The 26312-nt window shown below is 36.4% G+C and overlaps 1 protein-coding gene across 5 annotated transcripts in view; it reads left to right on the forward strand.

The window, feature by feature from the left end:
- Nucleotides 1-26312, forward strand: part of ANKRD28 (ankyrin repeat domain 28) — a 131234-nt gene that overhangs the window by 38548 nt on the left and 66374 nt on the right. For 4 of the 5 annotated variants that reach the window (XM_013941409.2, XM_067291539.1, XM_067291542.1 and 1 more), the window contains exons 1-2: nucleotides 6013-6129; nucleotides 7261-7344. In XM_013941409.2, the coding sequence (XP_013796863.2) occupies nucleotides 6013-6129; nucleotides 7261-7344 (201 nt within the window). Of the gene's footprint in view, nucleotides 1-6012; nucleotides 6130-7260; nucleotides 7345-26312 lie in introns of those variants that run through there. The other variant, XM_067291538.1, reaches the window with a different exon arrangement.

Raw genomic sequence — 26312 nt, forward strand, 5'->3', positions numbered from 1 at the left:
ATTGCTGTCTGATCAGTTGATATTTCTGAAGTTTTTAAAAATGTTAGGGCTTGATTAAAAATGTATGAAGTAAGTTTACATCTCAAACGCAAACACGCATTTTGCATTGATACATTTTTTTTAATGCTGTTTCAGTACAGAAAGGTTAGAATGAATGATGGGTATTTTCCTTTGTAGTATTTGTGCCTCAAATTTTGTCGAGGTGCCTATTCAGTTACTGGTTTTTATTAATCAAAGTTTTATGTAGTCATATATTTTGTTTGAATTAAAATAGTTCTGTAGATTGTTTCAGTCTATGTACTTACATGAGAGAACAGGAGCTAAAAGTCACTTCCTCCCCCCCACCATGGGCTTACAGTATCCATGAGTTCTCTAGGTTGGATAGGTGCAAGCAAAACTACTTTGCTTGTCCTTGGAAGCAGAAGAGAAAAGAGAGCAAAGGTTAAAACTAATCTCTCCCTTCCCCCCGCCCCTTCCCCTTTTTTCCCCCTGTATCCCAGCTGTGCGTATGATCTGGAATAGATGGAGCAGAATTGGGAGGAAAGGTGGTAGTTTATCATTGCCTTAGACATTCCCTTTCCTGACTCCACCCCGTTCCCTCAGGAGCGGAGAGGAAAGAGCAGGAGGAGTTCACAGGAGTGAGTCACAGGGCTTCTAGAAGTACTGGAGCTTGTATTCATGGCAATGCTGAGCATCATCTCTGTGTGGGCAACAGACTGTGTATATATGGGTAAAACTAGTAAGTTTTAAAGATAATCTACAGAAAAATCTGATTGTCCTGGGACATGCCTATGCATTTCTAGCTGTAACTATTATAAGCGATCTTTGTGTTATAAAGAGATCTGTAACTTGGGTCTTTGTCTTGCAGGGCTGAAAAACAGTGTTAAAATCTTTTCGTAAGCCTTGCTCAGTTTTAAATATTCTATTTTTAGTGGAACCTGACAGAATAATTTCCTTCCTTTCATTCAGTATTTTACATAATCAAGGATCTAGGAAACTAGCTGGATTAATCTCAGCCCAGAAAAGACTTTGTAAAAGCTGACTGGCAAGAGGAATCTTTATTGAATAGTATCATTGATATTGAATGTGCCTTGGTGAGGTTTTCTGTGTCATCAGCAGTCTTGCTACAGCCCTCTGCTCATCAGTTCCCAGAGAAAAGGGTTGGTCTCTAGAAAATGTTACTATTTTTAGCTGCTACAAAGTTTGTGTTCTTTGTGTCTGTTATAGACATGGCTGCCATCATCCATGTTTTAACTTGTAAGTTGTGTTCTTCCAATATATTCTCTTTATCTTCACCCACAAAAGTCACTTGGGATTTGATTTACTTAAAGATATTTTTATTTGCAAAAAGCAATTTTGTCAACACAAAAGCTGTTTTTCAAAAATACACATTCTCGCTTTTGTCTGCTTAAAAATTCATTTTATTCTGTGTGTCCTCATTGTCCTCTCTAAAATTTTAGAGTTAGGTGTGGAGATCTTGTTTTGCTAACAGCTCAATATTGCAGAGGCTCAGTTGGATCGGCCCTTCGGCCCCAACGGAAATGACATTGTTTCTAAAGTTAGGCCACTCTTGACTCATCTCTCCTACTACTCCTTTAATAAGCTTTCTTACATGAAATATGTAGAATTTAATCTGGAAAGGCTTTTGTAATGCTGTTTCAGTACAGAAAGATGCTAATGATAGATGCTGATGACCAGCTGATCTTCAGTTATTTTAAATGTTACTAAGATAAACTGAAAAGTATATTTTGAGAGATGCAATATTCTTTGTTCATATCTTTGTGAGGTTCTCTCATTTAAAAGGTTAGTTTGGGGAAAGGGGACTTCAATTAATCCTCTTGAATGTAGATTGCCTTCATTCTCTGCTGCTGTTCTCTTTTCTTGCTCATTGAAGGTTATTAGTTCTTAGATAATCTGCTGAAAAAATAGAAGCCTTAGTTCGCTTTCTTTCAGTGGAATTGTGAACTTAAGCTTTTGGCTTTCACAATAGCTGTTAAAAACTTGTATTTTGTAAATCAAAGGAGACCTTGGACTTTTTTTTTTTTTGAAGTTGAAAGAAGATATGATTAGAGACAATGTGACAATACTTTTATTGATCTGAAGGCATTACTTTCGATGGGGGAGGAGGGGAGGGAAGAATATTGTTCTTTCAAGCACTCAAAATAACTTGGTCTAGTATGCAGTAGTTCAGTAAACTTCGGTATTCTCTCCCAGACCATACTGTATATTTTAAGAGTATTATAAATAGCAAGCACTAGTTAATTGTAAGCAAAAGTTAAATGTTTCTAGAATTAGATTATCCTTTGGGTGTGAAAGTAATGAAATGGCATATTCATAGTGTGAGTGGGTTTTTTTTTTATGTCTGCTTACATGCATGGTTTAGAATGCTATCAAGATCAATATAATATTGACTTAACTTGTGCTGGCTCTCTTTTTAATGCAAGCTGTGACATATTGGCTTTTAACGCTTTTTTTTGTCTATAGTAATGTCACCATTCAAAAATGTAATGTTATACAAGATAAAATGTTCATTTGCTTTTGGAAATAGTTTATATTAATTTTTTATTTATAGGTAAGATATCTAGAATAGTTATCAGAGTAGATTCAGATATTCTTAAGTCTTCTGAATTTTCACAATTAAATAAGTATGAAGTTCTATATTTTTAATGATAAATACATCTATAGGACTCTAGCTGGATTTTTAAATGTATTTTTATCGTCAATTGCAAGGATCAAAAATGGATGATTTCCAGATATGTGAAATTAAACTAAATTGGGCATTATCTAGCAACAGGTCTAGTTAAATAATACTAATTCCAAGGAAAAAGTCTGAAACTCTTAATGTTTGCTTGCTCTATAAACTTACTGGCTCTGAAAAAGTGCTCATTTATACTTAACATATGGACTCAGCCAGACTACCATTATCTAACAAATGTGTGTGTAGATATAGTATGAAAAACAAGTTTACACTTTGTAAGTCTACTTTGCTTATAGATTTAAGATGTGATCTTATTGTTTTCAAAGTGACTTTTAGCTATGCAAGTGACCTACAGTGTCAATTCCTTAGGGCAATTTTCACAAATAAAAAGCAAAAATTCTCTAGTTTGATTGCTGTGTTCCTTCACAGACAGTAGGATGTTGCAATACATGAGCCTTAAGGATGTCCTGGTTTTTATTTCATTAGTTGTATTTTAGCAATGGCCAAGAAGGACATGTAGACCTACTCATATGAATACATTGTTTCTTTTTAATAAATTGTTGAAGTGTCAAAATAATGCAGTGTTGTGTACCAACCATTGCTTTTTCTTAATTAAGACCAAAAGTATGAAATTATAAAACAACTGGAACTCTACATGGAGATGAATGAGATATATTTATAAAGATGCGTGTTGCTTTTATTTACAGCATGCAAATATTTGGGAAAGCTTAATGTTACCAGAAGTTTCACGGTGAATCGGAAGCTTGTATTATGCTCTGCCAGGCCAGCGGCCCGAGCTTGGGAGCCTTAGGCTACATAGTATAAGGGTTTTTGTAAGTGCAAAAGAGTTATCTGCAGGAAGCATCAGTAGGTGTTTTTTAAAGAATTTATTATGTTGCAGTGAAGCGATTGCAGACATTATTTTAAAATAGAGGTGATGTGAGCTTTTCCTTTCCCCGGCCCCCAAAGATGGGAATTCAGTATGTCTATTAATATCCAAGCCATTTAATATACACTTTAAACCTGTCTTTCTCTCTTCCTGGATGAATATGTGAAACTTGAGCGAGAGTGTTTTATAGAAGAGCTATAAAATTCTTCAACTTGTTCACCATTGACAAATTCTGCTCCCGTCATCCTCTGAGGGACATCAGAAGTGCCCTCCATACTGTGCAGGATGAGCAAGAAACCCTCCTGCTGTTCATGTAACACTGAAGCGTTTCCAGCAACTTTGACAGGATTCATTTACATAATACTCCCACAAACCAGCACCATTTAAGTAAATTCAAGCTGAAATATTTATTCAGCAAGTTGTGGGACTTTATTATATTCAAGTTATACTTGATGTAATTTTTTTTTCAGGCTGAGGGTCTGTTTGTGTCTACTAGTTACAACCAGGCATGAGTTTGGTCATTAATGACTGGCTTTTAATAGTCAACTGATTACTTTAAGACCTATTTTACTTTCATTTCATTTTTGGAAGACTTCTGTGGGGAGTTTCTTGTCTTCAAGGAGTTAAGCAAGGATTGTTTTGCTGCTCTGGCCAGTGCCATATGAAAGCAGTTAAAATGTTGGAATTGTTTACTGCCTAAATTGTTGTTAGTCAGCAGCACCAGTACACCAGATTTCTTTGCGGCTTTTAGTGGAAAATATTAAACAGTCGCTCTTTCTTCAGTTATAGAATTTTTATGTTTGAGCTGAATTAGTCACGGAGCTGGCGCAAACATTGCATCTGCAAAGACTGCCCAAAAGGCTGCTTTTTGTTGTTTTCTTTTTTTGTCAGAGGAAGCTTCATTGCGAGCGGTAGCTCAGTTCTTGGGTAAGTCTGACATGTGAGCATTACTAGGCATTTCATCCTGCGAGCCTGCAGTCTGTGCTCTGTCAGCTCCTGCTCAGTTGGAAAGCTGCTGTGGCTGTGGCTTGTGCTCTGCTCCTACAGTCTCCTAATGACCGATTCAGACAGGCGCTTGTTTTTTTCTTTTTTTTTTTCTTTTTTTTTTTTGTGCTTTGCAAGACTTATCTGCTGATCACGTCACTTAATCTGTCAAGGAAAAATTGATAAGCAGAACCTCTAACTGAAGAGGAAAATCAGGTTGGCACAGTGACAGGTCTTCGAATAAAGAAGTTGGCTCAGAGAAGATGCACAGAGTCTGATTTTTTTTCTTTTTTTTCTTTCCCCTTTCCTTTCCCTCCTTCCTCTCCCCCTCAATCTGAATGAAGACTGTCATGGGAACTGTATTCACATGGTGATGAAAAGAAACACTTGAGTGATGAACTGCTTTTGCAGTAGAAGTCTAAGGCAGTAATTGGAGCTTTTGTGCCGGGGTAGCTAGCTTGTTTTGCTGAGGTGGTCTTCCTCAGCAGTAATTCTGCCTAACGCAGTCCCTGATGGAGAAGCCGCAGCTATTGCCTGGTGAAGGAGAAATGAATGTTCTGCATTGCTTGTGTCCCTGACGGAGTAAAGCTATATTCATGTCTGTCAGTTGGGGAATCTGCGTTAAACAGGCAATATTATTCAAGGAGTCCCATTGTCCCTGTGGTCTGACTCATCGCATGTAAATGTGCTGCGGCCACGCTGTACGTTGCGGATATTTTTGCATGGGAAAGAATTATTATCCTCTGACCATGTGCTGAGTTACTGCTGGGAAGCAGATGCATTTTTTTGGATGGACTGTTTTTGACATTGACAACTGAAGCTGCAGAATTACAGGGTGACTAGAACCGGTGTTATTTTCAGTCAGCAGCAAGGCGGCGGCGGCGGCTGCTGCTGCTCTTCATTTGCCACTGACCTTGCAGGGCTGGGCATAGCGGGGCCGTCGCCGCTGGGGCAATTGTTCGCCGCCGCAGGCTGCTGTCGCCGCCGCAACGATGGCTGCGCTGTGCATGTAGCGCCCTGCTGCCCCAGCTGAGGCAGCAGCGGAGGCCAACCGGCTGGTGAAAGGGCAACTATTTGAGATGGTGCAGGCTGTTCTAGTTGAATTGGATCGAGGAATATTTTTACCAGCTGTTCCACAGTTTCACTACTGCGGTTTTGATGTTGAGTGAAATTTTATTTAAAAAAAGAACAATTTTTTTTTTAAATCGTTGTCTTGAGCATCTCAGGGTGTTTAAATCTGAAAAAATGAAGTGTAAGGAAGGACTGGAGTTTTCTTTTTAAATGTTAATACACCAGCAGTAGCACTCACAAGTTTGAGAGTGTACGGGAAAGAAGTAAAAGTATTTTCTGTATGGTCCGTGTTGTGATACCTACAGTGTGGTTCCAAAAATATAGTTGCTGGCATTTTTTTTGTCTGCTTTTCCTTCCTCAAACGGATCGAATGAGTCGAGTCTGTATTGTTGTTTTGGAGGAGGTGGAAGATGATTCTCCCACATTTCTTTCCAAATTACCTCAGGAAAGTGTATCTTTACGTCCCTCGCCCTCTGGAAATGTGCTGGTAAGGCCTGTTGTTTGTTGGCATATTTCCTGTCTGTACTGCTGTTGCAAATACCACTAGTAACTGTCATAAGGTTGACATGAATACGCATGATGGTGAAACTAGAGAAGAGGTAGTAAAAACTGCCTGTGCTGAACAGTGGAAAAAGTTGAAGCTTAGTTATAGAATTAATATCTTTTCAGGGGCTCGTTCCTTTGCATGTAACTTTATTTCTGATACAGCAATAACAAATCTCAGCTCCTGTGCAGAAGATTTCTAGAGGGCCTGGTAAAACTGTATTTGGAGTAAATGATTCTCCCCCACTTCACTCTCTGTTCCTCAGTGGTGTATTTATGCAGTACCACTTTAGAGATGTAATCATTATATTGAAACAATTGGTTGTGTTTATTTTGAGAACTGATATGGTAGATTGTGTGCAGGAAGCAACAGTAGTTACAAGCTAAAATAAAAAAGAGCAGAGGTCATAATATGGACCTACCTTAGAACCAGGTTATTGCTTACTGGACACAGTCAGCACTGTGGGAACTGTGCCTTCATTTCTTTAAATGATTTTGCTTTGTCAAGTGACTGACTAAAATCATGCTAACATATCTCAGCAGCTTTTCTTACTTACCGAGAAATCCTGCTATATTTAGTAATATGTGTGTGTGAGTGTGAATTTGTTACCATACTTATCTGATGCACTTTGCTTTCTTACTCTATATCCAAACAGGTAAAAATTTCTAATAACTTTAGTCATTTGCTAATGTGAAAGGGATTTGTTTACATCTATTTTATAGAATTCACAGTATGTGTTAACACGCTCACTTTATTTTAAGCCCTAATTTTATTACAATGATGTCTCTTTTCAGCTGTTATAAGCTAGTGTTCTAGCTTTTTTTTTTCTTTCCTTTTAATGGTTTTTGGTTGGTGTAATGATTTGAGTATGTTGGTGTGTTTGAGGTTTTTAAAACTTTAAAACTTGGAATTCTTTCAATTCTGTTGTTTCTGATTTTTCATTTCACTGCCTGGGACGTTCTATTTTGTCCTTGTTTTGGTGTTTGTATATTTTGTATCCGAAAGCCATGCATGTATCAACAAAAAGCAAAATGGAATTATATTCTAAGATGCATTCTTTTTGCTTCATTTCAGCCACCTTTGGTTCAAGCTATATTTAATGGAGATCCTGATGAAGTTCGAGCACTAATATTTAAGAAAGAAGATGTTAATTTTCAGGTAAAAACAAGTGTCTTTAGCTTTGAATACAATTTCGTTTCATTTTAATGCAGCTTTCTACTATGCTAATCACTTTAGAACTTTGCTAATTCAAGTATACAGCATAAGACCATGATAATCTTTGTTTTGTTTTTGAGCTGTGTAGAACCAAAAGCAAAAATTCAATTAGATATGTATATTCTGACACTTAAAAAGTATTCTTCAGAATTTGTCTGACCAATGCCAGCTGAAGCGTATAGGAGTCCGGCCACTGACAGCAAGTTTATTTTTACAAGGTCCTACTCAAGCTCTGTAAGACAAGTTTTGTTTGATAAGGCTCTGTGGGTTTTCTCCTGGCTTTTGCAATAGTCTTTCATGCCCTTAAGCAAGATTGTATGATGGACTGTATAATATCAAATGACTTAATTTTCTAGTAAGTCATGAGACCATTTGTGCTGTCTCTTTCCTGTCTCTTCATATGCCCACTCTGGGCATGTTGTAGGTATTTTTATTTTTGAAACTTGATTAGTATGTATCACTTCACTTATATTTCTCCATGTGCAAGTCAATTTTAGCATTCATAGGGGCAATGCCTGTAGACAAAGTTAGGTTAGTATTTTTCTGCCTTTTTGGTTATTTTCTACAAAAGCTTCTGCTAGATTTCAGTATGTGCACAATGGTGGTTTTGTTCTTTTTTCTTTGCTCTACCTCCACATTTGTCAAACAAACATTATCAGTCCATAAATACAAATAGGTATATGTGCTTCAACAGGAAAGCATGTTACTATATGATGTCTTTTGAAGAGGGTTACTTTAGACTACTAGGTAGTTACAGTGGAGAAAAATATCATAGAATATTCCAAATGTGTTTTTTTACAAGTTTGTACATCTTGATTGTTTTTTTTCTTTTATTCCTTTCTGTGGATACATCTTCCTTTATACAATGTGTTTATATCTTAGACTAGTAACATCTAAAGTATACTTAGAATGCAGCAAATGCACTGTTTTCTTCGTGTCCACCTTCTCCAGCATAGGCAGATGCTTATCACATGACAGCTCCTTCCTATCATGGTTGTCCTAGAAATTTGATTGGTATGAGTCCTACAGTATTTAATATTTTATTTAAATCTGTCCCTTAAAACACCATTTCCCAGGAATGAATGAGCATACAAATTCTCCCATTGTTTGGTAGCAATGAAGAAAGCTAGCTAGAAAACTGCCTAGTGGGTTTTTCTTTGTGTGTCTGTGTGTGTGTTCTTTCCTGGGTTTTACATTTGTTTATGTACTTGACTGGAGATGACATATTCCCACATAGTCTGGATTCAGATTTTCCACTTAGTTATGTGCTGTCAGTTGGTATGGACAGCAGGAGGGGGAAAAGTGAAGAAAATGAAGTGGCTACGTGTATTTCCTAATAAAGAGAAGGATCATGGTAAACAGTTCATCACTGTTTTGACTGTTGTGGATTGTGTTAGAACCAGTGTATATGCTGGATTTCTTTTCCACTTAGCTGTCCAAATACTTGAGTACGCTTGTTTGAATTCCGAACTCGCACTCTCCAATGCCTCTGCAGGAACCTTTTCTCCTCAATAGCCACTAATTATTTTCTAGTTTGTATTCTAACGGTTAAAAGATTCTTTCCCTCCCCTAAGTAGTGGGTTGCATTATGTAACTGGAGATTGAGCAGAGTTCTGCAAACTAAATCTTGCTCAGAAATGGGCTGGATATAGAACTGTGCTAGGTCTTTGTTGTGACAGTGACATTAATCTAGGAAAACGGTTAGTGTCCTGATGAAATGAGAGGGTTTTTTCTTATCATCCAGCCTCATATATCTTTTTAGTTTTGGGAGTATTTATAGATGCTATCTTTATTAATAGTGATTGGCTTAATACTGTGTTAAAACTACCTGAGTTGTGTCAACGTATTTGACTTTTTAAAGCTAGGCTGTGGTAACTGTTTGCTGTTGTGGTAATATCTACAGATTACACCCGGGTTGGGCAGTAATTACATAATTTATTCCTAAAACAGATGATATCTTGTACCATAGTGTTAAACTTGGAAAGATTCTGAGATTGGTGGTTGGTTTTCCGTAACATGAGGAATTGTGTGTAAAAGTAAGATGATGTACTGATGGCAGATTCAGTTTTTTCAGGGAGAAGATTGTTCGTGCCTCACTTTAGCAGCCTTCTTGAGTCACAGTCTCAGTCTAGACTTATAAAGTATGTATTGTATTTTATTCAACTCAGCAGCTGTAATGTCTTACGAAGAAAGAGGAAATTGAGTATTCTTTAGCTGTTTAAACTGTGGTTTGGAAAGGGTTGACCTCTCTTTTTAAGTTGAAAGTGTTGGCTTTTAAAGGCAAAACTGATTTATAGAAACTTTGATCAAATGTATTGTTTGGAAGGTAAACTGTCTCAGCCTCCAGTTAATTTAAAAAAAGTGTGTGTGGGGGGGTATCCTCCTCCCTCCCTTTGCCTGAGAAAGCTTGAGAAACTGTAGCAGCCTGCTTCATGAATCAGGCTTAAATCATGCACATCACATGTCAAGCCTGATGTAGCTTCTGTTATCCACCTTGCTCTTGCTACACTGTGTGTATTTCCCCCCCCCCCCCCTTGGTACCATACTGAGCTCTGGAGACTTGAGGCAGTAAGAAAAATATTTTGCGTAATAACTGACACAGTTGATATCTTTTTTTATTAGTTAAATAACCAAATATTAATTATAATAATATAACCAATAATAATAATATAACCAAATGTTAGTTAATGGGGAGCCTCAACATTTCCTGCTGTTTTGATTAAAATACTATGATAAGTTTGCGCTTTCTGCACTTTTCAGTGGTTAATTTTAGTTAGCTAAATTGATTTCAGCATTGCTGTTTTCAGCCTAGTAGCCTCTGCTTTTATAGATCAGATTTTGGCTATGTTCTTTAAAAATTGGAAGGCTGTCACTGCTGTAAACTTGTGCAACTTCTGTTTGTAACCAAAACTTTTACGATGTATAAATCAGTTTCATAGATCATGAAAACTGAATGTTTCATCTAAGTTATTGTTAAGAATATAATTTGGGGGAGGCAATACCAGCTTGCTGTCAAAAATGATACAAAAGTATATCTGACTATTGACATGATTTTCAAAATCGGAATTTTTTTTTTATCCCCTAGACCTACTAGGATAATACTTCTTACCATGAAAAGTGGTATTTCTGGTGACTATATGTAATCTTTATAACCTGATTGTACTTGATCTAAGCTAGGTGGATCCTTTCCGGAACCAGTGTCAATATGCTCCTTGCCCTTTCAAAGCGACACTAAAAGCAAGCAAGCAAGCTATCCTTTTGGAGGAGTCCTGAAGTCGCGCAGATCTCTCCCAATTTTCAAAAGTACTCATTGTTCCTGTTTAAAATAGTGGTTGATACATGTGTGAAACACCTGTATTTTGTTGCTCACTGTACTTCGAGAGATTATAATATACTTAAACTGTGAAATGCATTTTTAAAGCTATTTTCTATGTGAGTTGGTGTTTTTCTTCCAACACAAAATGTAAGATTGGAAAAATAAATTCCATATCCCATACTGATGACTGCAACAGTCAGGTTATCCCTCTGCTTTCTGTTCTGGACTATTTGCTATCCTGCACAGATTCTACTTCTTAAATTAAAGGCCCTTTGCTATATCTATAGTAACCAAAGCAAGTGAAGTAACAACAACAACAACAACAAAGCTCTCCTGTGCTATTATTTGGTGGGGGGGAGGGCAAAAACCCACAACCAAACAAAAAAAACCACTCGAAATGCAGTTTCTCCTCCCCTCTCTTTCCCCCCCACTCCACACCTGTATTAACTAGTAATAGCATTGACCATAAAGTGTTTGCTCCTGGGACTGGCAAGGAGTATGATTTAGAAAAGCCAGCGTGGTAGGTACAAATAGGGCAGCTAAGCCTATATATCTGACTTTGTTATTTTGAGCAGTGGGGTTGCTGAGTGGATGACTGGTGCAGTAGAGATGTGGGCTCTCTTCCCAGCCCTGCTGAATAGGGTTTGCCTAACTTCTTGGTTATTTGCATGTTAGGAGAATGTTGTTGGATTTCCTCCTAGGGTAAGAGATGAGGTCTTATTTGATTTCCTGGTAATTTTTTTTTATATATTTTACTCTGTATTTTATTGCATATATTGAAAGAGGAAAATTGGTTTATTGGTCTGGTGTAAGCCTAGGACTTCTCATACTGCATTGGGTACCAGGAGACTTTAAAGATTGTCAAGAGTCTCCAATATCCTAGTAATTCAGAACTTCATGATGGAAATTAAAGCACAGTTTGAAAACAAGAAAGATTCTCCGATGCAATGCTGGTATTGGTCAGCAATGTCCTAGAAGAGGTTAAATAGATAAAATAGGTAATGTATTTATGACACCCCCCCCCCCCCCAAATTTCATCCTTTGTACACCTGTCCTGTGGGCTGGACCCTGGGGTAACTGGTTCTTCTCCTGCCTGCGGAAATTGCAGAGACTGAACAGTGCAGTGTAAAACAGGAAAGCCTGAATTTGTTGCCTGAAATATAAAACAGTCTACAAAACTTAGTAGAATTCAACATCTGATCATGCAAATAAATCCTGTACCTATTTTGTATATAAAAAAGAATGTTTATATATTAGTTATATGGAAAATTAAATTACTTTGCATTGTATAATTCGGCAGTCATCTTGACGTATCTCTCGATGTTAAAAAACAAACAAAAAACCAACCAAACAAAAAACCTGTTACATAAGTATGTATCATGGTCTTGCTTAAAAACAAACAAACAGAAAGCCATAATGTGTAACGAGGTAAAAATAGTCCTCAGGAATTTTTACCTTTATGTTCATTATCTCTTTGTAGCCAACTGTTTTATCAAAGTATATGAATAATATGTGGATTTTTTTTATTTTGATTAAAAATATGCATGCATACAACTGCAGATGTAAATTCACTTTAGCTTGATGTATCTATGCCTCTAAAAACCTCTTTATTAATTGCAAATCCTAAAATATTTGAGCTTTGTCATCAGTACCTTTTCTAATTTAAAAGTAATGTTAGTATAAGCATTTGCCAGTTGGGACAACTTGAAGTGTCTCACAGCAGGTTAAATATGTGGTGCTTTTCAAATAGTGGCAGTCGATCTGCAGTACCATGTTTCTGCGGGGGCTATTTGAGGGGGGAAGGGTTTTTGTTTTTAACAGGGAGTGGAAATAGTTTTGAAAACAGTGGGGAAAAACTTTGACAGTTTTGTAAAGAAATTCCTATGGGCCAGGTAGAAGCACTAGGAAGACAGGCATGTACGGACAGGCCCAGTTCAGGAGTCCTGTATGAGTTAATCAGAAAAAAGTTTTGTGATGTTTCGTAAAGTCTTGTGTTTTGGTCTATATGGAGTATGCTTGAAATTAAATCATTTTCCAGACAAATTCATCTATACCTCTTGCTGTTAGATGAAGCTGCTGGCAGTCGGCGTAAAGATAACACACAGCTTTTGTATCTAAACAGGTGAGAATAAATTGTAAAAAGTTAGTGTCATGTAGCAAAAGCTAAGCAGGTGGCATTTAGAATAACTTATGATTTTTAACTCTTCAAGCTGTATTTTTTGAAGAGGTGAGAGAGTATATGTTTACTAATTAGTCTACATTAGCAAATAAAATCTTTCTTGCCTCAAGGATATGTCAGGCCCAGTGTTGGAAACTTGTCAGGTTCATGCAGGCAATGTAGACTATTTGCATGAAGGACTTTCTTGCTGGCAGCTGCAGCTGGCCACAAAAACTTGCACTAATGTATCTGGTACTATGAGACGGCATCTTATTCCCTGGCAGGACAGCCTGTGCAGGCAGCTCCCTGACTTCTGGTTTGCGGACTTGGAGGTGTGGGAGGAATTAGGAAAGCATCCAGAAAAAAGTGAACTATTATCCTGAAGAGCACTTACTTTTTTTTCTGAGTTCCTATCTTCATAGTTCAGAGTATGAGCTTTTCCTTTCCTAGTTGTAGTCATTGCTAGAGAGTTTAAATCTGGCATACACTGTTTTTTCCCTTTTTTTAAAAACACCACTCACATTTTTTTTCTGTGGGTTTCTTGCTAATTTCTTTTCAATTGCAGATGAGATTTTAATAAAGAAATGCTGTAATTACTGCAGCTTAAACTATCTTGACTGACAGTGTGAATGTGAAGTTGCAATAATATTTTACTTTGGAATAGCACACAATTTAGACCTATTAAAAACAAACAAACTTAAATTCAAGACTCTTTTCTCTCCTGTCTCCAATATGATGTAATATCATGATAACCATTGCAAAGAAATATTTGTGGGAAATGGTGATTTTGATGTATTCATAAAGTACATTAGTTATATTTTTCCCTCTGTTGAGAACACACTTCTTGTCATAGAGAAATACTTAAAATGAGGACAAATTTTAGTTTACCATCTTTTGTAACATGCTAGTTACAGCTAATGTGTTTCCTAAGATTTGCATCTTTAGCTTTTATCTCTCTGATCTAGAGAAAAAGTTGTCTTAAACTGCTTGCTAACTTTCCAAATGATTCACGTATTTAAAATTCTGTCATAAACTCTAGGGCTTAGGATTTTGGTTTTAGTTTTGCACTAAAAATCTTTCTGCTTGATTGAGTGTTATTTTTAATTAGTTCTTATTTTCAGTTTAGACTGTAGCAGATTGGGGGATGTTTATGAGGCTGAAAGGTTTTTTTTTTTTCTTTTTTTTTCAGTATTTTCAGTGTAAGAAAAAAATCATGAATTGTAACTTTGGGTTTGGTACTAGTTATTTTAATACAATTTCATCCTTTGAGTGCTCAGTAAAGTGAGCATTGGGTGCGAGTCCTCCTAGAAATGAGATGAAGATCTGTATGTTGAAAATATTCAACAAAGACAACTGATTAGATATTTGGAGCAACCTTTTTGAATAGGTCTATGCTTGTTGCCTAGACCTTCATTCATTTGGAATCAATGAGTTGCAGTGCACAATTTTCACTTATAGCACAATGGACTAATAAGTATGAATGTCTTTCAAAAAGCTATGAGTATCACTTACAACATTGTGAACTGTGAGAGGAAGTTTTTGAGTAACATAATACACTTGCTGTTTTGCAGTACCTGTGATGTCTGTCTAAATCTGCAGCCAAATATTCAGGCAGCAATGAAAAAGTCAAATCTCATGTAAAATAATGTCATAGTTGTTGGAAATGTCTGTCTAAACATGACTAATTGGGTGTCTAAGCATGAATAATTTGCTGTAATAATGTTAATTTTTAAGTATATTGAGAACAACTTATAAGACACTAATTTTATGTTGAGGTGGAAATCAAAAGGAATAAAACATTATAAGAACACAGATGAAATGTCTGGGTGCTCTTGAAATATGTTGGTATCCATTATGATATCCACTTAATCCCATCTATGTTAAAATAATTAATAAACCTGTAGCACACTTTATTTCTATATATTGGGCTTTTGGATTTTGAAATAACTGCTTAAGTACTCTTAAAATGGTACTGTTCACTTTACATAGAAACATAAATTTCTGTCCCACTTGATAAACTTAGATTCTAAGGGTTTTGATGAAGCAGGTCTTGATGTGCTTTGCAGCATACATTTATGCCTAGATGATACAAGTGCTACTAGTTCTTTTCACTTTACAGTCCAAGTAATTTAACAAGAACATCCTACAATTTTGTCAATCTGTAGTGTATTTTTGTGTTGTTTGGGCCAAACAACAGTTTCCAAGTAACTGGGATTAAAGTGTGGTAGTTTAACTTCCACTGAAGAGATAAGCTAGGCTTCATTTCATTTTCTTGCCTGATTCTTCTACTAGACCTCCTAAATTGATTTTTGTTGCTACAGTATTTGGAATGTACTTTCTGACAGAGAACTTGTAGTGACTGAATAATTTTAAAATGCATTCAATTTCAAAAATGGGTAAGCTGAAAATATGAAAAGCATAGGGAAGGCTTGTAAATAGCTTATGGATCATAAGAAGGCTTTCGTGATATTTTCATGTTTGTTTGCATCTGATGTAGTGAGTCCAACCACTACAGCAACAAAATTGGACTCAATCAGCTGTCTGTAGTGAAAGGCTTAATGCTGTGTCTCCTGCCCTGAAATCCTCAGGGTACAAATAGTTAAAAGCTATTAAGCTATTTCCATTTTTAAGTATCCAAAATATTATGTGGTGTTAGACACACTATTGTCTTTGAAAGCTGAATTTTATTGACTTTTATTTAAACAGCACTGTATAGTAGGTATGAATGCAGGTATTCTTACATATGGTTTTATAATTGAAAGAAACAAATCAGTTACTCATCTGGCTACTGCTTAGTTTTCATGTTACTCTCACTCTTCATCCAGAATTGCACATTTTAAACATGTGTGTTCATCTGCCATCTTTCCTATGGTAGTATTCCAATATTTTCTTTTATTCTGGACATCATTTCTGTTGATTACTGCCTAGTAGAAGACTTCAAGGGGTGCCTAGCTCTGAGAACACCGAGAATCGGGGAAGTCAGGACAGCATTTAAGATAAGTCAGCCTTCAGTTGACAAGTGTGTTGGAGAATCCAAGATTTCCCAGAAATGCATCTACAAAATGCAGCAGATAAGACAGCCCATTCACTATTCTAAAGTGAAATAGCTTTTCCTATTGTGCATGTGAATAAATGAAAATCCATTAAAAAAATTAAGAATCAACTGCTTTCAAAATGCTCTCTTTAAAAAAAAAAATACCAATTTTGATTAGTGGTGGAGATATATATAAAAGGTTATCTAATACTAGTAACAATAAACAGATAATCCAACTGAAGATGAGAACAGTACTTTGAAATCACTGTAGGAGGTAATAAAGGAAATAAAATTTGTTCCTGTATAAGCAAATATTAATAATGAGAATTCTTCTAATTAGAAACCACTGTTTTGAAACAGACCTTGATCCAGTACAGTAATTCCTGCCTAGAGGTCTCCATTTAGAACCGGATTTCAGATGATTAACCAGAGAGTGTTTAAAAAAAAAAAAAAAATCCTTTATTAGGTGGCTATAGGATAGTGAGACCTCGGTGTCTAGGTGAAGTCAGGACTAACTTTACTGAATGGTTTTTGTTACCATATAAATAACTGTACTTATACCTCTCTCTTAATCAATACTAATCTTTAATAAGAATTGAGAGCGCTTTTCTAATTAGATGGAGGCATTTTAAGTAGTTAATTACTTTAATTTTATATATGTTTATTTTGCATGAAGTATATGTAAATAATGTATTTTTTCTCTTCATATATCTGGGAAAGAAGAAAACAGTGTATAATCATAATGAGATTAATTGTAGCACTCATGTTTATCATGTCTGTGCTTGCACCTCTAATAGAAACATATCTTGTTCTCCATTACTGTGTTTTTTCTCCAAGCTATTTCTTGGATTCCTGTTCCATCTGCATTTCAAAGTACTGTATTTTCCGATTCTAGATACTCTCTGTAATAAACTTTCTAAGTTTTTCCACCACAAACAGGAACCCTCATTTCCTTCGCTGTGTGACCAGTCTGAAAGGATGAGTCAGACTCCCCTCCCTTATCAAGTGTTCCCTTAGTTGAAATTTCTTTACATCTGAATAGTAGTAGGAAAAATCTGTGAGGAGCCCTATTGATTGGGAGCATGTTTGCTGTCCCTCGCAGGCAGGTGCATGTTCTGCCTGACCAGAATTGACAGCCAAGCATCAGTATTTAACATGGTGCTGCAGTAATGCACTTGCAAGAAAGAGATCTAGGATCTGGGTTTTAGGAGGGTAATAAGTGAATAGCTCATGTGAATGCATGTTTTTGTTTGTTTGTGTTTAATTAAACAAAATAGCTTATGAGACTTCTTGCAGCTAAACATGATTGCATTTGAGGGGTTTTTGGGGTGGGGGGTGTTGGTTTTTTGGGTTTTTTTTTTTTCTTTTTAAGGGAGTTGATAGAGTTCAGCACTACCATATAGGAATAAATATCCATGGGTTGTTTTGGTTAAAAAATAAAAAAAATTCTTGAAAACATGAATATTCAAGTTTTGTAACTGAAAGAGATGAGAAGAAACTTTGCTGCAGGAAGTACAGGGAAACTTTTGCTAATGGAAAGTTTCTTCTACTTCTAAAGGACCTGGTATGAGGCTATTTGGATCAAACAAAATATGAATTTTCGGGAAAGACTTTGTTTCAATGATCTGAAGCCTGACTGATTCCAAAAACGCAGACAACTTCGGAGACAAAACTATTTTGAGTGGTCTAGAAACTTGCAGCAAGTTGTAAACTGCAAAGAGCATCTACCAGCTTCTTAAGGAAGAACTCAAATAATATAGTAATTATTCACTGTTACTTAATTTTATTAAAGTTGTAAATTTCCTGTCCACTTGTGTGGAATGTTTTTCAAGTGTGTCATCTGTAATGAATCAGATATGATATTTCCTTTTTAATGTGGTTGAGTATGTGAATCATGTTTTTTCAGTCTCTATATAAAGTGTGTCCACATGGTATTGAGTTCTTCCTCTGCTGCAGAGACAGATATAGAATATTTTAAATACAATACTATGTAATTAGATATTTTACTTTGGAATTGGGGCTCTATGAGAGAACCTTGCCAGTTCAAAGAGAAATAATTTTGTTTCATGTCAACAACACTATTTCACCTGTGCGAACAAGATTTTCAAATATATTGAGCTACTGCTCTTATTAAAGCTATATAAACAATCCCAAAACTCTATGGAAGGCATATCTGACTAATATCAGCAAACTGCTACTTGGTAAAGTGCAATCTGCGGACAGTAACTCTCAAAGAATTACCATTGCAGTAAGGTAGGATGCTATATTAAATGAAGAATATGTTTACATATCATAATGCTGCCTTGTGTTCAAATGAGAAATATTCTTTAGAGAATTTCAGAAGCACCAAAAAGTAGTATGGTCTACTACTCTGGCTAATATATTCTGCCTCTCAGCAGGTCTGGCAGGCTTGCCTAGCACTATGCTAATATGGTTATACTGTTTGCTAAACTGGACAAACAAGCCTGGCTGTCTGCATTGGCAGTGTTTTTACTGTATTGTTTGTACATTGAATTTGTTTTACAATAATTGAGGATTTGACAGACAAGTTTTGTTTCAGTCATTGTTATTCTTTTAACATTGAAAAATTGCCACTGATTTAGAGGACCATGAATAATTAAATCAAATTTAAATCTGTTTCAAAGAATTTTATGTTGAGTCTCTCTGGTATGATTGTCTTAGTGATAAAGGTTTTGTAGATCACATCTAATTTGCCATATTACTTTCAGTGATTATTGCTTAGGATTGTAACCTTCAAAGGGTATTGGAAGTTCTGCATTTGCTGCTGCTTTTACAAAACAGAAGTTAGAGGCAAGGTCTTGAATAGTTACAGCTTAGTGGGGTTGCTGCTGGCAGTTGCTGTGCCTGTCATGCAAAGGATTGGTATTTGAGAACAGAACATCCTCACTGAAAGAACAGAGAAGGAAAAAAGCTCTGTAGACTTAATGTGCTTTAACTTCCAATTCCAACTTCCACAGTCCTTTAACAAGCAATTTTTTTTTTTTAGTAAGATATGAATTTACTGATTATTTGCAGAACTTTCTGAGTGAAAACTCTTAATGCATATACAACGTACCTTTGAACAAGACAATTTTCTCTATTTTATCAAAGGTAAAATCTATCTCACCCATTAATATGGGATATCTAATGCGCTGTCAATAAACATAATAGTTTCTTACATACTGTTCAGCCCTTGTACATAGTCTCTAAGCAAGGTAACCAACCATTCCAATGCCAGAAATGGAAGCTGAAGAAGTAAAGATAGATCAGTTACTTAAATATACTGTAATAAAGGATGGATGTATATCAAAAACTGGAAAAAGACTGTGTGTGTTGTTTGTCTACCACATTTTCTGGGGCTATGCTGTAAGTGCTGAAGAATGAGGGTTCTTGTGGGCTGTCAGCGGGTGGCTGTGAGCCCTGGAAAGCCTCATGCTGGCATCAAGGCTGAGCACGCATGAACTAGAGGTCTCCTTTGCAATCAGGGCTTTCCGACCCGCGGGCCTTGCTCAAGGACGTGCCCGAAAGTCCAGATCCAGTGTCTGCCTGGACTGTGAAGTCTGAGCAAAATTTTCCAGGCCTATGATAGCAGGTTACACCTTTTTCATCTCAAACTTGTGGAATCTTGATCTCTCTTTGGTCTTTTATTAAAGTCCGACCTTTTTATCATCCTTCTGGTCATTAATTTCACTTAAGCTTTTATTTGTATGAAACAGTAGTTAAGGTATAGTCACCTGTGGTACTGATTTGTAATTATTGCAACTTATAAATACATTACATAGTACTGATTTATGATTTCAAAGAGTGTAAATGTCTTGCTTTGGTTGCTGCCAGCTCTTCAAGTGTCTTATGACAGCTATGTTCTTAAGCTTCTCCTCTATCCGTTTGTTTTAAGGAATAGTCCAAATAAAAGAAAATACCTTGTTCCTCAGGTTACTGGCACTTTTGGAGGAGTTTTGGTAGTAGCTAGCACCACTTTTATTGGGATTCTTTTGTGATAGATTTTGGGACTTTCCATTTTCATCTGACATTTCAGGGGGTGGTGTTGTTGGTTTTGGGTGTCTTTTTTTTCTTTCTCATTTTTGTTCTTCAGAATAAGTGTATCCCGTGTGATTTTTCTCACCTGACAATGTGACTTTATATTAGTCAGCAAAGGTTGTCTTAGTGTTTGTAAGCTACTTTGAGCCAGGTGTCCTGAATAGTGCAAGGGTGTCTTAACAGATGGACTTTGTGCATTGAATCTAGGTGACCTTACTTGAAGAAGCTGTTTAACTCAAAGTCCATAAGTTAAAAAGTTAAAGCTTGCTCCGTAAAGAACTGTTTTTAAGATTAAAAACATAAGCTCAAAACTCTGTCTTTTTCTGACACCAAGACAGTGCAGTGTTTGAGATGAATATCTGATTTACATTAAACACATGTAGGGTTGTCATTCTAACACTAGCCTTTGCAATGAAAAAGGCAGCAAACACAGCTTTTTCTGAACAAAAGCGTCATTGGCCTGAAAGTAATGTGGTGGATTTAAACAGGGATGGAGATGTGCATACCTTACCTAGTGTGGTGTGAGCTTTCAGTGGAGCAGAAACAGAGACTGCATTGTACTGTTTTGTCTCTTGGCATATTTTCTTATTTGTGTCCTCATATATTACAGATAGATTACAGAGTAAGACAAGACATTAAGTATCCTGTGTTCAACCTACTGTACAAGCCCAGGCAATGTTACATAATGTGCTTGATGTCATGGTACTGCCATTATGAAAAGTCCATTGTTTTCACATGCTACTTTCTTTTCAAAAATTATTTTTGACTGATGTCTAATAGCTTTCTTACTTCTCAAACTGCATTCCAATTAAAAGCCTTTTTTTTTTCTCTCTCCTGCCACAGATTCCAAATAAATGTTTACTTAGCTTTGTGGAAGGGGAAAGTGAAGGGAAAGGTATTTGTGTGTTTGTTCCCCCCCCCATAGGATAGTATCTTTTTTTTAAACATAATATAGTTTTGAATGCTATAGAGTTCTGGGATTTGGGGGTGTTTTTGGGGGGATATATATATATATATATATTTTTTTTTTTTTCCTGCTGATCTAGTATTTTAACAAATAGCCTTGGCTCTAAGAGTTGTTCTGTTTTGATTCCTGAGTCACTAGAAGGAAAATACATCCAAAATATCTCAACTACAGTTTAAGATCAAGTCCATCATGTCAGTGGGTAGAGAATAGCTCTTTCTTGCCCAATGTATGGAATGAATAATTCAGTAGCCCTCATTAGTGATGAAAGGGACCAAATTCTTGATTGTTGGAACTCAAAGTGAAAGCAAGTAGCTTACAGAACTTGCTTGATTGTTCGGGTCCTTGTCCTGCAAAGACCCAAATAGGCAACTGACTTCACTTACAAGGAATCCCAGCCTCTCTAGTTTGGACCAAATACATACATACATATATGTATGTATTTGGTCACACACACACACACACACACACACATGGCATGCACACATTTTTATAGAATAGAGGCCTAGTTTCAGCTTTTCTTACAAGCTGTGCTCATTCTGTATAAGAATATAAAAACCTAACTAGGAAGAATTATAAGAATGAGAGTAGGGTTACAAAATTAGAACCCAAGTGAAACAAGAAACTCTCTGTATTCTAAAAAATTAAGACTGTTCTCTTCATAAAATATCATATTTTTGAAGATTCCACACTTCAGAAAGACGTCCTTTAAAATAAGGAGACTTCATGAATTGAATTTCTTTGATTTGATTAAGATAATCTTTAAACTAACTCTTACTCCTTTTAGGTGTATATTTTTTAACTAAGAGATTTTTACTCTAGTTTTTTGGTTGAGAGTTTAGCTGGCTCTGGGGTGCCCCCATCACAATCAGAGATCAGGCTGAAGTTTAATAACTGTTCCTCGGTCTAAGTGTGACTCACTTTATTTTTGTGTTTCCTTTGGTGCCACTGCTCTGAGTGGACATGACTTCTAATAGTTTCATTTGAGCAGTGTCTCATGTCACCAGTCAGTCTAATGCTTGTGATACAGGAAATCTAGCACTTGGAGAGTTAGTTTTATGAAAAGGTGTCCAAAATGTGTTATTTAGCAATATTAGCTGCTTTGAACTTCAATCTCCTTTTTTTGCCAGTCTCTCTTGTAATCTAACACCAAGTTGTGTTCAAAATCACACTTGCCAAATTTGCTACGAACACTAAAGTCTAGAATTCAACACAAGGTAAAATGGCAGGTAAAAGTTCTGCCTTTTCTCCCATCGCCTTCCTGCAAAGTTGTTCTACTGAGTACAAATGTTGAAGACCAAATAGCTTTTTGGACAAGAGCATTTTGGCATCTGCTGTTTGACCTTGCAACTTGAAAAGCACATATTCTTTGTGCAATCTTTATTAAAGGTATTTCAAGGTGTTATTTTTTTAAACATACTATGAAGATACAACTGAGCTCTTTTATACATTTTAAAAACAGAAATTTTTAATAGGCTGTTGAATACAATTTAATGCTCGAATATAATATACAAGTATAATATATGAAAGCTGAAAGCTTTTTCTGGGGAAGTTTACAGCTTTAAGGATTCTGACCAGATTGGTATTTCTGTTCAGGCATTTTAGAAAGGAAACAAACTTTCAATGTGCTTTTTTATTAGATTACTGGAATTGATTGTCAATATCTATGAATTGTGTGTAATGGCTTAGTGAGGATAGGATTTTTATTAGTTTTGTTATTTGAGTAGGATAAACTAATCAGTAGCTGCATGGGAAGTAAATTATTTTCCATGGATTTTGGTGCAGTTCTATGAACTTGAACTTCAGATTTATTTCCAGGAAGAACATGTTTGGAAAAAAATGCTTAGAGGCATCAGATTAAACAAGGATTCTTTGGGATTGCAAAATACGTCCTTGTTGCAAAGCCATGCAATGTATATTCTTTTCTGGCACCTCCTGGATGTGGATTCCCATATATCTATGTCTCTTTATGATGCCAAATGTTATGCAAAGGACAGTGTAGTTCTTATCTCCTGCAGATAAAGGTAAAACTCAGATGTCTGACCTGCTTTTTTTCTTTAAGACTTCAAATATACTCCAGGTTCTTTTGGGTTAGAGAACAAACCTAATTGCCTGGGATGTTCCAGTGGCCAGAAAAGATGGGGATGGACCTCCTAGGCTGTCCTGTTATGAAGTGCATTGGGATAGAATCTAAAACTAAAATTGGAGTTTAGGACTGGTCTGTGATGTTTTGTTTTGTTATTATTTTTTAATCCCCCTCTTTCCTCCCCCTTCCCAGGCTCTTGGCACAGCAGCTAGCTTCCTGCCTCAGGTGAGAAGGCTTCCTGACCACTGTGCAGACTGTGGTTCTTCTCGTGCCCCCTGGCTCAAGAGGCCGGGTGAGAGTGTGCCCGCCTGAGCAGTGCACAGCTGTCTCCCCGTAGTCTGCTGCCCAGGCTGGCCAGCTGGAGCCAAAGGCTGCCTTCGAGAACGTCTTTGGGAATGCCCTGAGCCTGGCTTCGCGCTGCTGGGGACCTCGTCGGCAGCCGCTGTGGCCAGCATCTCCTGTGCAATGGCCTTCGGACCTTTCCCAGGCCTGGTTACCTACCTAAATATCGTTTTTCTAATGTGGGAAATGTGGCTGTAGCCAAAAAGGCTTTACAGCTAAATTTCTTGGCCTTTGATCACCTTCATCAGTAACTAAAGCAGACTAGATCAGCTTGTCCCTTCCTGTAGTTTTTAATGCCACTTGGTTAGAGTAGCTTCCTCCCTCTCTTTCACCCGCCCAGCCAGGCCCACGTTAGACCTTTGTCCCCTTTCTGAAATGGGCGCCGGACAGAACCGGAACAGCTCTCTGGATTATCTGTTTACACTTGTTGAGCATTTTGATGTAGCCTTGGAAAATCAAGTTTTGGAGAGGAAAGTTGTAGTCTTCCTTGCAGGTATGTAGCTAATAGCCCTTTTTTTCCCTAACACTGCTTGCCAGTTGTTCTTGTATGTCACTGTACCTGATTGTGTGTGGTGTGGGGTGGTTGTTTTTTTTTTTTTGGGGGGGGGTGTGGCAATCCAGAAAACTGTGAGCTTGTGCTCTTGAGGAACATGCATGCTCCGAGTGGGATTTATATGTGTATAGAAACACCTGAAGAACTATTTTTAGTGTATTCACTGCTATTTCCAAAAACGGTTGTCTCGTGATCTTTTTCCAGGTTGTAGTTCTCTTCTGATACTTTTTTTTTTTTTGGTGTACCTAACAGTGTGCTGGAGTCTTTTATTGTGTGGGTGTGTTGTGTTTTGTTTTAAAGTCTCTGCAAGCTAGAATGGCACTGACAAAGTAAATTGTTTAGCAGTTTAATATATAGTGTGACAGTATTTTATTGTTGTCTAGAATTAAGTGAAAGTGAGCATGGAACACTTATTTGGTGCTAGAGCTCTTAGCTAGAAAGAACCCTGGTTTTTGGCAGATTATAGTTGAAGTGACTCTCCTTCCTAACACTACTGAAACTTCTCTTCCACTACACAATAAGGTCTCTAGAGTAATTGGTCACTGCTATTGCAATGAACAAAAGGGCAAAGATTTCTCCTCAATTTTCTGTGATTTGGTTAGTTAGAAAGTCTAGATTTGTTCTGTCATAACAGAAGGCATAAAGAGGATGTGTCCTGCCATACAGTGTTTAATGATAAACTCTTGATGTGTAATAGTGGGCTTTCGAAGAATGTTTCTTTCAAATACAATGCAAGAGTTTAATTTCTTGAGCTAATGCTCATATTACCATTTTAATAATTGATTTAGCATGAAGAATCCAGTCTCTTCAAATTGTGATGTACCTGTCATTTGATTTCAAAGAATACTTTGTCGTTTGCCATGTTATGTATATGACTTTTGTGGTTAACAGTTTGCTTTCTTGTTAAGCATGCTGAAGAGACCTTTACTGTAGCTTGTTAAAATAGGCTTGCTCATTATATGGAGCTGCATCTTAAGCTTGAGATCTGAGGAGAAAAAACAATTCTGCTCTTCCTAAAAAGGTTGTTATCCAACTCCAGTTAGAAACTTGATATTTTTATGACAACTTCGACTTCTGTATTCTAATTACGAATCTAATGATACAATAATGTGAGGAATGTTACCTTGAAAAATGAGCTAAGAAATTCTTTTAAAAAAAAAATCCAAACAAATAGCAGATAAATTACGTTCAAGGCGGCAGTGACAGGAAATTAATTTATTCACTATAGGTTTACCAGTTTTGAAGCTAAATCCTTCATCTTTCTCTTCTTTCAGTTGACAATAATACACCTGATTTTCAAATTCTATTGTCATATGTTTTTTAAGTCATCACTTTGTGGCTGGACATACTTTCAAGGAGTTAGTGGCCCTAATGACAGAGTTGGGTACCTAAACTAAACTTCTTGAAGTTTAAAGTTGGAACATAACCAAACACTCAGATTGTGTTCTTTTTTTGTGTGGAGGAACAAAAAGATATTTGTATAGAAAAGAAAGTTATTCTACCTTACAAAGTGTTAATTATAAAATTTGTAGCAAAATTTGCAAGTGAGATTCATTAGAACACTAAATTTAAGTGTAGCACTGATGATTTCACATTGGAAGAGACCTTTATGGTACTTGACTCTATCAAAGAATTGGAAATATTTTATAATTGTGTTTTTATTCATTATGTATAAGCCCAGGAGTTACCACAAATCGTGCTGGTTGAACACACACAGTTCCAAACCTAATAGGTAAATATACTAAGTGTGAAGTGTTACATGGGAAAATGCTTTTAAAAGTGTTTCTCTTAAAAGAAATATTTGGTAAAGATATTATAAGTTATGTAGGAATTAAAACACTTTCAAGATTTAAATTTGTGTATTGGGTTGATTTCTGCCAGAAACAGATGGTATTAAAACAGGCAGCTGGCAAGTGGTACGGCAGAAAGCACCTATTAAATGATATTTTGTAAGTGTGATCACAAAAGTATGACCTGAAAATAGTATTTGAAAGTGTTGTCACAAAATTGGATTTGAAAAGCAAATAGGCTAAGACAAGTTTTTTTTATGAAGGGGAAGTTGGATTCATGTTTTTTTCCACAGCACTTTCTAATTCAAAATTTTCAGATCAGTAGTTGCTGAATTGTTTGAAGGGCCAGAAAAAGTTAGGAGTTATATAACCCTTAATAAACCCTTGAGGAAGCCATAGTCAGGATCTGCCAATTGTACTAGGTACGTATAGGATAAAAGCCCTGTCTTTAAGGTGTTTATAGCTCCTCAGAACTCCTTATAGTTTTATATAATTATTCTAAATCACTTGCTGATAGGACCCACACCAGGAATAAATTCTTATATCTCAAAGGACAGTTATTACTTTAAAAAAACAAGTAGGTTTGAATGTAGCATGTTTAATCTAGTCTTAGATTTATCCATTGTAGTT

The sequence above is a fragment of the Apteryx mantelli genome, chromosome 2, assembly GCF_036417845.1.
Source record: "Apteryx mantelli isolate bAptMan1 chromosome 2, bAptMan1.hap1, whole genome shotgun sequence".
NCBI lineage: Eukaryota > Metazoa > Chordata > Aves > Apterygiformes > Apterygidae > Apteryx > Apteryx mantelli.